The sequence below is a fragment of the Miniopterus natalensis genome, chromosome 12, assembly GCF_054644295.1.
Source record: "Miniopterus natalensis isolate mMinNat1 chromosome 12, mMinNat1.hap1, whole genome shotgun sequence".
NCBI classification, from domain to species: Eukaryota; Metazoa; Chordata; class Mammalia; order Chiroptera; family Miniopteridae; genus Miniopterus; species Miniopterus natalensis.
This window is the reverse complement of record NC_142092.1, coordinates 59717267-59733681: the sequence shown is the minus strand read 5'-3', so window position 1 is coordinate 59733681 and position 16415 is coordinate 59717267. Positions and strand designations below refer to the sequence as shown.

Genomic DNA, 16415 nt, shown 5'->3' with positions numbered 1-16415 from the left:
TGCCAGGAATGTATGTAGCCCCTGGGTCCTGCAAAGTCAGGGAGAGCAGGGAAGGAAGAATATTTGATGACCTGTTCAGTTGCTACCCTGGATCAGACACTGGGCTAAGCCTTTTTAGACTCACCCACTTTACAGATGATGACAACAGGCTCAGAGAGTAAGTGACCTATCCAAAGTCACAGGATTGTTAAGTGGCAGAATTGGGATAGAAATCCAGCTGGTCTGGCCAACTGGCACTGAGACGAGAAAAGCTATCTGAGTGAATAATAATGGAGTTTATCTTAATGGCAACGAGAAGCATTAAACATATGAAGCAGCAGGCTGTAATGATCAGATTTAATTCTAAAAAGAACTTTCAAGAACTTACAAGTTAGAATGATAATACATGGGAACACTGAATTAATATTAGAGGCCTGAAGGAAAACAGGACAATCGGGGTGAGAGGTCATGCCACAATGTACTGGGGCAGTGCTCGGAAGATGAAGAGACGTGATGACCTGTATGTACCACAGGACCCATTAGGCAGGTGCTGCAAAGGGCCTGGCTCTGCCTCACCCATAGTAGATTCTCAGTTAACAAAGCAACTATTTGTCCAGGTTTGCCCAAGACAGGACTTGTTTATGCCTGCTGTCCAGGCGTAAACATTAATCGTGCCTATTTCACTCTTCAAAGAGTCCAGGTTTGCCCAACAAATAATACAGCCACCCTTTCCAACAGGGTCTATGGGCTAAAAGCAGCAGCCTGTCCCTAGCCCGCCGGATCAACACCGCGTTGTCCCAGTCAGGCTCGCCCCCAGGTCCTTCTGCCCACTCCCCAGGCAGGAGCGGGGGCCGGAGCGGGGGCCGCCGCAGGGCCGGGGGAGGGGGGGCGGTGCGAGGCTCCGTCGGGCCTTCCCACCAGGGGACCTGCCTCTCGGGACGGGTCCATCGGGAGGCCACTCTCGGCCGTCATTCCCCAACTCCTGTTACTATTGATGAGGAGGACGATGACAATGATGATGGCGGCAACGCAATCATATTTTAGGCACCGGCTGTGCGCCAGGCACTAGGCTTGCCGAGCAACTGGCTGGGCAGGCACCGTCTCCCTCACTCCTCACCCCGACGCCGTCGGGTGGATATTACCACTGGCCCCATTTTGCAGATGGGAAAGTAGGTTAAGCCGCTCTACCAAGGTCACCCGGGTAAAAGGACTTGGATTTGAATCCAATTCCATTCAACTCCAGCCCAGGTCCACTGCAGTCCCCTGCCTCAGTCTTGGTGGCGACTATCTGACCCCATCAGCAACGTCTGGACAGACCAACTACGCGCCCCAGAATGAAGGCAAACCCCCAAACCAGAATGAACCATCAAGTACCCTCACGGTCCAGCCCCTCCACCAGCTCCCACTAATGGCGCACCCCAAGAGCAAGGGCCCCCCCTTCAGAGAAGCCTCACCTGTCCCTCACAGCCTCTCCAAAGAATGTCCCGGAACACGAAAGGCGAGTGTGGTGCCGGTCGGGACCCTCGGTTCCCCCACACTCGGAATCAGTGGGTGGGGCCCCAAAGAGACCCCCCTGCAAGAAACCCACCCCACACCTGCCCCTGTCCGGAGATCCTCAAACACCGTCAAGAGCAAACCCCAGTTCTCGCCTAGAGAGAACCACCATCAGCGGGAACCCCAACCCGGTTATCGCGAGCGCCCCCAAACCCTGGCCACACCTGCAGCCGCTGAGAGTCCCAGGGAGGGTGACGTCCTCTTCCAAAACCGAGTCCATCACGGACACAAAGGACGTGGTGGCATTGGGGTCTGTGGTGGCGGCACCACTGGTATCCCTGCGGTCGCGACCTGCCCGGCTCTCCAGGTCCCCGCCCCCTCCAATCCCGCTCTTGTTCGGACTCAAGCGGCGCCGCCGCTGGAATTCAAACCACAGCCGCCGCCATCTTTCCCGGCGCTTTTCCTACGGAAGCGAGGCGGAGTCAAGGACGCGCGTGCGGTGAAGCCGACCGGCCTGGACCCGAAGCCGGGCAGGGGAAGCGCGGGCGGGCCGCCATCTTAACTAAGGGCAGGACGTCCGCACTTGAGCCAGCAAAACTAAGGAAAGAATGTCAAGCAGCCATATTTGGTGAGGGCAGTCAGGCCGAGGCCAGGGCATGCGCCATCTTTGTTGAGGGCTAAAGTCGGCCTTGGTCCGTTACTTTAAGCGGGAGTTGGGGATTCCGGCCCCTCAGGAATCCTCAGGGTTCGTAACCTGCTGTGTGCTTTTCTAGAATAATGACCACGAACCTGACAGTCTGTTCCTCCAAAAGGCATTTTTCCGCCTTGACTTGAAACTCATCAGATAATCCGAATCTGCCTCCCTTTGGAAAAATCCTACCTGTAGAATCCCAACTCAAGTAGTGATTTGTACAATTAATTTGAAACAAACTCATTCCTATGAGCCAAGTGGTCAGCAACACTTACTCTCCAATCTCTCCTAGGGGTCCTTTATTACCTTCAGGGCTCAAGCGCACTTGAGATCAGTAAACTGAGGCCGAGAGAGACAAAACGACTCCCAAAGCCGTGCGCCATGGCCGGGGCCGGGGCCGGGGCCGCGCCCGGGGCGCCAGCATCCGGGCTCCGCGGCCCCGGGCCTCTCCCGCGCGCGGGGCCGCCGCCCGGCCGCCGCGTCCCCACCTGCGGTCGCTCTGCGGTCCTCTGCAGGCTGTCGGGAGGGGCCTGGACGAAGACAACTTGAAAAGATGGGCGGGTGGCTGGGCGACGTTCCCTGTAACGGCGTAGAAGTCCCCCGGGCCTCGGGCCCTCGTTCTTCAAGGGCACGCTGCCTCCGCCAGCCCTCTGGTCCCAGTCAAGCCTTCCTCGGCTTCTCGGCGCCTGTGCTTCTCCTCCCGGCACTTAGCCGCGCTTTGCAAGCACAGGTCTCCGCGGGGGTTTTGTATGTTTGTTTCTAATGACACCCTCTGGCGCTCAACTGGAAGCGCCATGAGGGCAGAGGCTGTATTCTGAACTGTTTGCTGTTATCCCCCGGCACCCAGCTCGGGGCCTGCCCCCGCCGCCCCGCGGCTGTTTAAGAAACGGATGGTGTATGATTCAGCCAGTCTGCAGAATGAGGCTGAAACCGGCCCTGCAAGGCTGTGGGGCTGGCCTGAGATGCCTACGACGGCTCAGTCCATGGTAGCCCCACGTACCCCGTATTTCTTTTTTTTCTTTTTTTAAAGTTTTTTTTTTTTTTAATTTATCTTCATTGATCTCAGAGAGAGGAAGGGAGAGGGAGAGAGGGAGACAGAAACATCAATGAGGAGAGTCACTGATCGAGCCCGCCGCCCGGGCCTGTGCCCTGACCGGGAATCGAACCCCCATCGCCTGGATCCCAGGTGGACGCTCAACCGCTGAGCCACACCGGCCGGGCCACACCCCATGTTTCTAATCCCCCCCTTTCTCTCTCTTTCCATCCCTCTCTCTGTCTCATGAAGCCTATAAAGTGCACGGCCCTGTGCCTGACCCTCTTCCTTTCCCAGATCTTCAGCCGCCCCCAGACCCAGCGATAAAATCACACCCTGGGAGACGGGGCAGGAACCGGGTGGCCCCGAAGGCGACGCTGGAAGCCGGGCGCCAGCAGGTCTCGAGGCGCCAAGCTCAGCCCGAGAGAGGAGGGCGTCCCGAGCGGGAGCGGGTCGCTGGCCCAGCGCTGTCTTCTCGGGCCCCCCTTCCGCACCTGTAAAGTGGGAGGGCTGGGCTGGATGGCTGCCCGGGACCAAGCAGCTCTGCAGCCCGTTTTCTGTGTTTTTCCCAAAGCTACTAACACACAAGCGACTGCTCCGGTGAGGGGGCTGAGTTACAGGTGGTCACTCTCCAGCGAAGGAGCTGACTTTCCACCCAGCAGAGGAAAGCTCCTGAGAAAGGAAAGGAGGGAGAGGACTCCCACCGTCTGAGCGCCTCTTACTGCCGCTTGGGGGGGCCTGTCGCCTGCGCCCCCTTAGTGAACCCTCACAGCGGCCCTCTGGAGAGGTCTGTTACCCCCATTTCACCTACGGATGAGAAGACTGAGGCCGAAAGAGGTAAACATAACTCTCCCGAGACCTCACAGCCGGTCAGTGGCAGAGCTGGGATTTGAACTCAGGGGCACTAAGTCTTTCAGGGAGCCTGTCTCCTCTACTGGTTTCTTTTTCCCCACTTTAGAATTTAGGATTAAGAGGTGAGATCGACATCCAGGCAACAGTATTTCAGGGATGTGTTCAGCAGACTCTTGGGGCCACTGCTTCAAGGTGGCCACGAGGCACATCTTAGTGCAGACAGTCTGGCTGCAGGACTGGACATCTGGGTGCCTGAATTCTGACTCTGGAGAGTCCTCTGACATCCTGTGACCTGGAGTCCCTTTCCCTTGCTTCTCCTTGGTTTTTCAATGTATAAAATGGGGCAGACGATGCCGAGCTCACACAGTTGCGTTATCTAATTAGATACTTAGGAAACTGTAAAGAGACAAGAGGCTGTGAGGAGTTCCCCTTACGATTAATCCATTGCCTCATTCAAAAAATGACCTGTATTGTGCGCTAAACCCTTCAGTGAACCTGGAAACTGAAAATAGAATCAATCGTACAAAGGATAGGCTATTTAGGAAGTTGTTTTTCCTGTTTTCATGGTCTGGGATGGAGCCCTTTGCCCCTTCTCTGTCTCACCATGGCCTTTCTTTCTGCCAAGCCCAGAGGTGACGTCACTACCACCAGCTGTCTGGGCTATCTGGCGCCATCCCCTTGACAACAGCCACCCAGCCACAAAGCTGGCATTATTATTTCCTTGGGCAAGGTCATACCGAATGGCTGTGAGGAAGCAGCTTGCAGCCAGATGTTTCTCATTAGGGTACAACCCTCCTGAAGTTTGAGCAGCTCACGCATCTCATCAAGACGCACGAGCTGCCATTACTAACAGCGAGAATACCTTTTTATAGGATAAATACATACCCGCTGCTACTTTGCCTTGTTTCATTTTATCCTCACGACGCTGTGAAGTAGGTTGGAATTACTGCCCTGCTCTACAGATGAGGAAACTGAGGCTCAGAGAGAGGAGAGACTTGCCAAAGGCCACCTTTCCCCTTTCTTTTTATAGCTTTTCATTTAGAAATAACTTCAGATTTAGAAAAAGATGCAAAAAATTCCCTATATTGCCTTCACACGGCTTCCTAAAATATTAACACCTTACATCACCATACCACAATCATTGAAAATAAGAAATTACATTGATACAATATGATTTACTACAGACCTTACTTAAAGTTAATCAGTTTCCCATTAGTGCCCTTTTCTGGCCCAGGACTCCACACTGCATTTAGTCGTCATGTGTCCTTACTGCCCTCTAACCTGTGACAGTTCCTCTGTCTGTTTCTTTCATGACATTGACACTTCATAAAAGTTCTCGCCAGTTATTTGACAGAATGCTTCTTAATTCAGGTTCATGTGGTGTTTCCTGGTGATTAAATTGAGATTATGCACCTTTTGACAAGCATAACACAGAAGTGATGTCGTGCCTTTCTCAGGGTATCAGGAGGCAGATGATGTTAATATGTCTCATCATTGGTGATGTTAACTCTAATCTCTCCGCTAAGGTGGAATCTGCCAAGATTCTTCCTGGCAAAATTACTATTATAATTAATAAGAATCTTGGGGGTGATATTTGAGACTATGTAAATATCCTGTTTTTAATCAAACTTTTGCCCACTAATTTTATTACCTATTGATGATTCTTACCCAGAACAGTGATTGCAGTGGGATTTGCCAGTAGGTGATTTCCTATTGTCATCATGCCTTCTATATTTATTAGTTGGATTTCTAATGTAAGGAAGTCTCTTCTCCCCTATTTATTCAGTTTATTTAAATCCATATGGACTTGTAACTATTTGCTTTGTTTTATGGGTCATAATCTATTACTACCATTATTTCTTGTGTTATACATTTGTCCTAGACTTGGCCAAGTCACCCTTTCAAATAAGTGTGCCAGGACTCATACCCAGGCCTGCCTGGTCCCAAGGTCAGCAGTTTTTCTAGCACACCACCCTACCCCTTTGCACTGAAGAACTCCTCCCAGCCAGGCCTCACCATCAGCACTCCTTGACCAATCCCCAGTCAGTACCCACTGTCTTCTCCATAGCATGCCAGGTTACTAAGCCAGTGATGCCTTCTAGGCCCAACACCTAGCCCCAGGCTACACATATAATAGGTGCTCAAGGCCAGTTTGCCAAATAACTCACAGTCCTGACTGTTCTCAAGATGGGGAAGAGCAGTGAGACATGCCCCCTACCAAGGGAACAGCATGTATATTCTTGGGCTACACAGGGTAACAAACATCAACATGGTATCACCAAAGAGCTGCCAGTTCAACTTTCTGGGCTTACTTTCTTGTCTGTAAACTCAGTGCGTTAGACTACAACATTGATGCCCCCTTCACACTGACATTCCATGAATAACTGATATTACCCACCATGTATTGAGCTCTTTCTATTGTACCAGGCACTGTGTTAAACTTTACATCCAATCTTCATAATAACCACAAAAAACAGGGACCACTTTTGCTCCAATTTTACAGTTGACAAAACTGAGGCTCAGAGAGGAGGGGGATTTTTCTGGCCATATAGCAACTAAGTGGTGGAGCTGGGAGTTGAACCCAGATTTCAATCGAATGCCTATGTTCTTAATCACTATGCCATAGTGCCTTTCACTGAGTTACTGCTATCCTGCCTTCAACAAGCTGGTTAAAATGCACATAAGTAATTATAAATCAAAGTAAAACATCTTAAAATACTTTCTTGTTATAAGAAAAATAACAGTAAGATTCTAGGGGCACAAAGGGAAGAGATTGAGTCATCCTGATTGAGAAGTTGGGGAAGGGTGTTTTACAAACAAAATCTGACGCTTCTGAACTTTTTGAAACTTACAGAAGGCCTAGACACATCCCAAATCAAGATCTCCCTGCCTAAATCGATAATCCTCAGTACCATGGCCAGATCCTCATGCATCTAAACCCAGAGGCTGGACAGGAGAGAGTCAAAGGCTCTTGGGAAATCACTTTACCTTCTTTCACCCAGTAACCAGTGCCCCCTCCCCTCTGAGAGCTGCCAGACTGTTCCGTGGATCCATGCCTCTGGTTCTATTTTGTGCATCAGTTTATTTCGTTCAACAGATTTCACATATAAGTGAGATCATATAGTATTTGTCTTCCTCCGACTGGCTTAGTAGCATAATAATCTCCAGATCCATCCATACTGTTACAAAAGGTAAGATTTCCTTCTTTTTTATGGCCACGTAGTATTCCATTGTGTAAATGTACCTTTCTCTTTTAATCCTCACCGAGGATAAGTTCTGGATGATTTTTAGAGGGGGGAAGGGGATGGGGGAGAGAGAGGATGGGCACTTGGGCTGTTTCCAGATCCTGGGTATTGTAAATAGCACTGTAATAGGACACGTAGACACAGCAGTGTGGTGATGGCCAGAAGGGGCGTGGGGGCAGGGTGGAGGTGGGCAAAGTGGGGGGAAGTAGGGACATCTGTAATAGTGTCGACGATAAAAATAAAGTTAAAAAAAAAGACTATTGGGAAAACTCTCCAAAGGTGCCAGGAAGAGCTTTTGAGCACCCTTCCCAGCTGCACATTTGAATATGTAAAACAGCGGTAGCTGTAGGCAAAGAAGGGTAATTGAACTAATCAACTGTCTAGACTTTTTGCAGATTAAAAGCACTGATGTGACTTGCAGGAGAGGGTGGGAAACTTGCCTCTCCCTCAATGCAGTGGATTTCTGTTGAGAGAGCAGGTCAGTTCCCAGGGAAGGACCACAAGTAAGTGGCCACGGCACCTGCTTCCTCAAAGGGATGGATGTGGCGCTCTTGGCTTTGCATAGCCTTCCCTCGGCCTGGCGGGCCTGCGTGAGGGCACCCGGCCAAAGGGGGCCTAGAGGCCAAGTCAGTCCATCTCTGCGTCCCAAGCTCAGTCCATTCCAAAGAAGGCGCATGTTTTTCTAACTCATCCAAAGGAACTCCGTGCTAGTGTTCTTCCAGACTATAATAATACCTTTCCTTCCCCCTTTCTGCCTAATTCCCAGAGTTTCCCCAACCATAGTTTAAGAGAAAGTTCTAGAACCCTGTCTACATACCCGCCCCATCTCTGGACTTCCAGAACACCCTGGGCTTATCTCTTAATATGGCACTCGCGCAGCTCTATAATTGTCTGTTAACTTGACTGTCTCCTCTATTAGACTGTGAGCTTCTTGAAAGCCAGACTTTATTTTAAATCAGTTTTATTGAGATATAATTTACATATAATACAGTGCATCCATGTTAAGTCTGCATTCTGATGAGTTTGGATAAACTTATACACCCATGTAACCACCACCACAGTCAAGGTGCAGAACAGTGCTCTCCAAAAGAACTTTCCAGGGTGATGGAACTGTTCTAAACCTGTATTGGCCAACAAAGTAGCCACTAGCCACATGTGGCTGGTGAATGCTGGATATGTGAATGAGGGACTGAAATTTTAAAATTTCCATTTTACTTAAATTTAAATAGCCACATGAGATGAGGCTAGTGTCACTGTATCAGCATAGATATAAAACATGTCCATCACCCCAAAAGTTCCCTTGTGATCCAGTCCCAGTCAATCTCTTTTCCATCTCAGAACCCCACAGATCTACTTCCTGTCACTAAAGATTGACCTTTTCTAGAGTTTTATATACCTGAATCGTGCAGTAGCTATTCTTTTGTGTCTGGCTGCTTTTGAGAGCAGGGACTTTTAATTCTGTATCCGAGTGTCTACTATAGTGCCAGGCAAATAATAGGTGTTTAACAAATATTGGTGAAAGAATGAACTAATAAATCTTAATCAGAATTAGTGATCTTATCCCAGACACTCTTTTCTCCTGCCTACTAGAATACAACAGGGGAAAAGGCCCTCACAGAGAACATTTAGCTCAATCTCTTAGATGCACCCATGGTAAAACTGAGACCTTGATGGGTTCAGTGGCCTGCCCCAGTTTACTCTGTAAATTTATAACAGTGTGATTTACAGCCTAAATGCAGACTCCCAGGCCTGTACTCACCTCATTTCACAATACAGTGGTCCCCTCTTGTCCTCAGGCAGTTGATTAATTCCTTCCAAGACTCCCAGTGGATGCCTGCAACCAGAAATAGTATTGAACCCTATATATACTATGTTTTTTCCTATACATACATACCTATGAAATTAAGCACAGTAAGAGATTAACAACAATAACTAGTAATAAAACAGAACAATTGCAGGAGTAGGCAAAAGTAGGTTCACAGTTAAAAATAAATGGTACATAATTAATAAATAATACAAGAATAAACTTTCACGTACTCACAACTGTAAACCTACTTTTGCCAGCCCCCATATAACAAAATACTATAATAAAAGATGTGAATAGTCCCTCCTTCCCTCTCTCTCTCTCTCTCTCTCGCTCTCTCTCACACACACACACACACACACACACATACACACACAGATAACTGAGATGGCTACTAAGTGACTAATGGGTGGGAAAACATTTATAGTGTGGATACCCTGGGCAAAGGGATGATTCACATCTGGGTGGGACAGAGCAGGACTGCAGGGGATTTCATCATGCTACTCAGAACAGCACATCATTTAAAACTTATGAATTTTTTATTTCTGGAATATTCCATTTAATATTTTTGTACCACAGTTGACTGTAGGTAACTGAAACCACTGATAAAGCGGCACTACTAAGCCCGCTTCCTGCCCATCTCCCCCAGGCACCTCTCGTGAATCCCTGTGGCTGGGACCACAGGAATGCCTACACGATGCCATCTACCTACTTCAGGCACCTGTGGATGCCATACTGGCCCCAGACCACCACTTGAAAACACAGAAATAGCAATTCAACTTAGAAAAGTATCTCATTTCATTCTAAATATACGTAAAATCTCGGAGTGGAGGAGTGGCCTTACCCCAATACTTGCCAGAAAACAAGCCACCTGGTACCTGATCTAATTCTCCACTCACTGCAAATTTTTTATTTTTATTTTTGGCTCTCAGTTGGCATATCTTTATTAAACTGGCTCAGGCTATTTGGTGATTTTCTAATCAGGCCTTCCAAGTGCAGTATTCTGGGATGAAGGAGTGTGTTGTGATGACTTCTGTCCTTTGTCATCACCTGTGTAGGCTGAGCGGCTTGAGGAGGCTATTGAACTATACCGAGAAGAAATGGACCTGCTGTGGAATGACTTTACAGGACATGAAGACCCCAAGAGCAGAGGAAGAAGCTGAAGACATCCTCTGGACATTGGGATTTTCTTTTCCCTGGGGAAAATCTTTTGGTCTCTTATCATAATTGCTGTGTTATAACTGTTGCTTCCACAGATAAGAACAGGATGTCCTGCTTAGTTACGACCTCAGTATAGTGAGAGATGTGTGCTGATCCCTTGGCGGCGCCCTCACCCACAGCCATGGCAGACAGCTCCGCTTTCAGTTTTACCTTCAAACCAGCTGCCACAGGCCCAGTTCTGTAGGTCACTTTCAGTCCAGTGCTGGGTGGGGGCTACTTTACCTTAAATCTGCAGAAGTCCACCCCAACATTCTTGAGCTTGACAGCGGTTCCACAGGTGTGCCATTCTTTAAGCACCTCAAACTTCACGGATGGAGGTGTTAGGCAGGAGAGATAGCTGCTAGGGCAGGAGGAGGGGAAAGGGGAGGAAAGGGGGAGTTTATCTTACCCAGTGAACAAAGAAGTCAGCGGTCTTGGGACTTGCCAAGATATAATTGCCAGATGTTCTCATAAATCCTGGGGAAAGCCACAACAATGTAAAAGGGTTTCAATTCTAGTCTGTTGCCCAAGATATCCCCCAGGGGAAGCTTGATACCTATGGGGGGGAGGTATAAAACCCTTGATCTCCCACCAGGCGGGGCACTCAAACTGGCTGAATTGTCGGTTTGTGCTTTATGCCAAGTGTATTCTTAATCAATTCGCTTGCTTTGCTTCAGCACTGCTTTCTGTCACTGGTCTGAATTCACAACAAGAGCCGAGGAGGGCAGAGCCCCCTCTGATTCGGGTGGCTCTCAGGTAACAGAGGGAGAAAGGGAAATCCAAAAGGGAATGAATGTGGGTTTATTAATGGCAGCAGATGCCACAGGGGATGTTTTCACTCTTCCTCCAACAGAATCTTGCACCTTTGAGAGAGGTAGAGACTTGGGCTTAAAACTCAGCAAATAGAGAGGTTACTTCACTTCTTTCTTCCTTGCTTGTCCTGCAACATCCTGCAGCATGACTGGGTTGGAATTTTCACCGGCACACACAATCCTGGTTCTGCAGTAGAGTTTGCTAAATTTTCAGTTAGCAGACTCCTGGATATCCACAAAACTCTCCAATTTTGGAAGACTCTGTGTATCTGAGGGCTCTTGTTCTAAAACTATTTTTGGCTGGGGATCTGGATCACATGTATTTTGAACTGCTCTGTGTGTGTGTGTGTGTGTGCGTGTGTATTGCATCTTCACCTTTCTTTGTAAAGGGAGGCAAATTTTTAAAAAGGGCATCCAAGTAATGGAACTGAGACTGACATATCTGCTCAATTCAGATTTGAGTAGGGTGATATTATTCTGTTCCTAATTTTCATTAAACAGTTCTTTGTATTTTCAGTTTCCTTCCTCTTTTGAGCTATCTTTTCTTCCCAGGGCTTCTCCTTTTGCTGTGTGCTTCCATTTCTTTTCAAAGAAATCTGTACCAAATGTGTCTGGCAGACATTCAGGAGCAGTAGCCAGAGATTGCTGAACAAATTGGTTAGGTGGGCTGCAACTTCAGTAACATGACTTTGTACTTTCTTCCATTTTAGGGAAAGACATGACTAGCTTGAGATCTGCAGTGTTGCCTCTCTCCTCCTCAGTTCTGGAATTGTCTCGCTGAATTTTTTTTATTGAAGATTTCTTCAATAAAAGGCGGAGCAGAAGGGAATTATCCTTCATTGTAGACATGGCATGGGCTGGGGTGCTTCACACTTAGGATTTCAGTTAACCTCAACGCAACCCTAAGAGGTCAGCACCATTATTCCTTTTACAGGAAAGGACAGTAGGATTAAGAGCCGTCTTTTAACTTGCCCAAGGTCTCATGGTTGTAAAGCCTTCACTGGACTCCATATCTCTCTGCTTCCAAAGCTGACGCTCTCCGTCCTGCAAGCTACTGATTTTTAGAACTCAGAGAGGTTTCTGTCGTTCCAGGCTGCGTCCTTTAATTAGTAGTAATAGCTGAGTAACCCAGGTTGGTGGTTGCTGGGAAGCTCAGCTAAACTGGATGTCAGTTGCTAATGTAACCTTTGGCACAGGGTTGCCAGTGCACTTCTACCTCCTGTTTGATGTACTTAACTGATACTTGAACCCTTTAATGGTTTAATGACCTCTTTTTAATACAACCTGGTGAGGTACAGATTATAAGTAAATAAAGTTAATTCTTTACACAGGACCAATACCTGTTAACATTGCTACCTTTCCATTTTTACTGAAGGAAATTCAAAATGTCACTGTTGCCAAACTCTGATCCTTGCTACAGAATTTAAAGGCCTCTCCATTTCACAAGATTCCTTTGGGGATTAATGGCCCATTGGAGTTTATACAATTTGCTTAATTACCCCAAAATTATTATCTCAACTAAACAGGATCTTAATAGACAACCATTAATGCTTCTATCCTTGTCTGGAAGAATCTCATCTCTTGGTAAAAATAGCTTCTTAAAATGAAGCTGGATAATCCCTTAGCTATGGTGATAAAACACAACAGTGCTCATTGGGGGAAATTAAAAGCTGAGCTATATAGCCTGCTGGTTCTGAAGCCACTACTGAAAATAAAGGCAGGAAGGGGAGGACACCAAAAGCATCCAGACAGCAGGCAACGTCAGCACATGCTCCGCGTGTGAGGGTGTGCGGTCCCCCGTGGGCGAGGTCTCGGCACCGAAGGAATGAGCTTCATCAGCACCGTTCCGCTGAAGGACAGTTTGTGCTGTTTGTTCCTACGGTCACTCAGAAACATCCCTCCTTACAAGTGACTGGTGCTGCCCCAAATAACAGTAAATTTGTGTTAGGTTTAAAAATGCTCCAACTCAACATTGGGGAGAAAAAGGGACATCTATAATATTTTAAACAAAAATAAAATTTAAAAATATAAAAAATGCTCCAATTCAAAACCTACAAGCTGCAGTATAAGTCTTGTCTTTACTTACTAGTGTGAAAACCGCAATACAGCCCATTCAATCTCTCATTCGCTCACTAATATTTATCGAGCTCTTTTTGGTACCAGAGCCTGTGCTTGGCCACGGGATTAAAAGACGAAGACAGTCCAAGCCCTCAACTTGAACAGGTAACTCGATCTTTTCCAGTCAGTGCGGATTACATTCATTGATTTTCAGATATAACACCAGTTTTGCATTCACGGGATAAACCCCAGATGGTCATGAAGTACTACCTTTTTTATATGTTACTGTATTTAATTAGTCTTTGTCTAGTTTTGGTACCAGGGGAATGCTAGTCCCATAGAGTGAGTTGGGAAATACTGCCTCCTTGTTGATTTTTCCGGTAGAGTTTGTGTTTAATTGGTATTATTTCTTTAAGTGTTTTGTAGAATTCACCAGTGAAGCTATCCAGACGTAGAGTTTTCTTTGTGGGAGGTTGTTAAATACAAATTCAATTTCTTTAATAGACATAGGGCTACTTAAGTTGTTATTATTATATATATATATATATATATATTTTTTTTTTTTTTTAGTGAGCCTGGCCAGTCTGTGCCTTTCAAGAATCTGCACATTTCACCTAGTCCTCAAATTTATTGGCTACACTTGCCTTGTTATCCTTGTAATGTCTGTAGGATCGATAGTGATAACACCTCTCTCATTCCTGATACTGTTTTTGGTGTCTTCTCTCTTTTAAAAATTTTCCTGATTATTCTGGCTGAAGTTTATCAACTTTATTGAATTTCTCAAAGAACCAACTTTTAGTTCCACTGACTTTCTTTCGTTTTCTTTTGTGTTTATTTTTGCCCTTATCTTTATTATTTCTTATCGTCTGCTTGTTTGGGGTTTGTTTTGCTCTTCCTTCTCTAGCTTTTTAATACAGAAGTTTTAGGTCATTGATTCAAGATCTTTCCTCTTTTCTAAAATAAACATCCAGTGCTCTGAATTTCCCTCTGAGCACCACTTCTGCTGCATCGCACAAATTTAAACTGTCGTTTCCATTTTAATTTGGTTCAAAATACATCCTAATTTTTTATTTCTTCTTTGACCTCTGTGCTACTCAGAAGTATGTTGGTTTTTAAATATTCCAGAATTTCCCAGATATATTTCTGTTACCAATTTCTCACTTAATTTCATGTGGTCAGAAAAAAAAACATATTTTGTATGATTTGATATATTTTAATTTGTTAAGACTGACTTTATGGACAAGTGTACGCCCTGTCTCGGTCAGTGTTCCATGTGCAGTTGAGAATGTATATCCTGCTGCTGTTGGGTGACTGTTCTGTCAGTGAGGTTGAGTTGGTGATAAGGGGGGTCAGGTGTTCCACGGCCTTCCTGGTTTCCTGTCTACTTGTCCTCCGTGTTGAGAGAGGGGTTGCAATCTCCAACTACAAGTATGGCTTTCCCTCTCTCTCTTTTCAGTACTAACAATTTTTGCTTCATGTATTCTGAAGCTCTTTTATTAAATGCATAAGCATTCAGCATTGCTCTCTCCTCCTGATGAATTTATTTTTTTGCCATTATGAAATTAAATGTAGCGGATTTGTTTTTTGACTTTAGTACAGATATCACCAAGTTATGGTATTTCCTTCCAAACATTTTCTGTATTTTCCAACATAGTCGAAATCATGTTGTACTCACCAGTTTATATCTTATTAAAATTTTTTACTTGGTCCTGGCTGGCGTGTCTCAGTGGTTAAAGTGTCAACCTGCGCACCAGAGGGTTGTGGGTTCGATTCCCGGTCAAGGGCACCTACCTGGGTTGCAGGTTCCATCTCTGGGCCCTGGTCGGGGTGCATGCGGGAGGCAACCAATCGATGTGTCTCTCTCAACATCGATGTCTCTCTCTCTCCCCCCACCCTCCTTCCTTCCACACTCGCACAATCAACGGAAAAACTATCCTCCAGTGAGGATTAGCAACAACAAAAACTCTCTATGCTGTGTTACATATATGCCAGAGTATATGTGTGTGAATAAACATACATAGTTTTTAAAAGCATACAGTGAAAAGCCATGTACACAACACTACTTAAGAAAGAAAAGTGCCAATACCTTAGGAGTCATCTGCGCATCGCCCTCCTCCTTCCACAAAGTTCTCGCTGTTGTATTAAGCATTCCCTTACTTTCCTTTAGTTTTCCCACTTACGTATTTTTAAATGGCATATTCCATTTCCCATTTGGCCATTATATAAATTATATTGTATACACTCACTATGACTTGTTTTGCTCAACATTGTGTTTGAGATTCATCCACATCGATGTCCAGAGTTGTAATTCATTACTTTTTTGACTCCTGCATAAAATCCTGTTCAAACGCTATGGACAGACCACAAGGTAAACATTCTTCTGACGGGCAGCTGGGGTGCTTCCAATTATTATTTCACTGTAACACATGATGCTTCAATGAAGAACTTGAGTCGTGGGTCCGGGTGCACATACGTGAGTTTTTTTAAACTATATACCGGAAGTGGGACTGTACGCACATGTTCAAAATATCCTCTTTTCTTCACTTCACCTTAATTGTTTTTAATGATTCTTCCCTGTTCTTTTTAATGACTGTAGGTTATCTCAGCACGTGTATGCACTACGCCATACCTGTTGTTAAACACCTAGAGTTTGTCCCGTTGGTTTTAACTTTATATACAACTTTGGGAGAAAAAGACATTTTTTGCACAGAAGTCTCTGCTTTCTAGGTCATTCCATTATGAGGGATTCCCTGAAGGGTGTTTCTTGAGTCAAAGCTGAACACATTTGTATTCAGTGGGAGGGTTTTTATTGCTGAAATACACAAAGTAATCCCAATCCAGGTAGTTGTTAATCCTCTGGGATCATGGGTCCTTTGGAGACTATGATTAAGGGTATGGGCCTTTTCAGAAACACACACACACACACACCCCACACACACAAGTTGTATTTACAAACCAAACGAGAACAATCTCAACAGTTTCTCACTCTTTGAAGCACATATGCTGCATCTCTATTAAATTAAAAATATTGTCTTACCCACTGCATATGGTTTCTTATAACACTCCACCAATAAGTTCACACACCAACTCTTGTATCTGTCAGGTACCTTTTGTTTTAAACCACCATTTACTGAGCACCCGCATGTGCCAGCGCTATGCCAGAAACCGGAGACAGAATAATGCCCCTGGCTTCAAGAAATACAGCGCCTACTGGGGGAGGCATAAAATAACAAGTCCTTATAATAAA

At 46.0% G+C, this 16415-nt stretch overlaps 1 protein-coding gene across 6 annotated transcripts in view; it reads right to left on the bottom strand.

Annotated features, from left to right (window-relative positions):
• CDK5RAP2 (CDK5 regulatory subunit associated protein 2) overlaps nucleotides 1–1855 on the bottom strand; it is a 156889-nt gene extending 155034 nt beyond the window's left edge. For 3 of the 6 annotated variants that reach the window (XM_087822854.1, XM_087822855.1, XM_087822853.1), the window contains exon 1: nucleotides 1698–1853. In XM_087822854.1, the coding sequence (XP_087678980.1) occupies nucleotides 1698–1753 (56 nt within the window). In that variant the 5' untranslated portion in view covers nucleotides 1754–1853. Of the gene's footprint in view, nucleotides 1–1697 lie in introns of all 6 variants that reach the window. The other 3 variants (XM_016213717.2, XM_087822852.1, XM_016213723.2) reach the window with 2 other exon arrangements.
• Between the last annotated feature and the right edge of the window lie 14560 nt (nucleotides 1856–16415).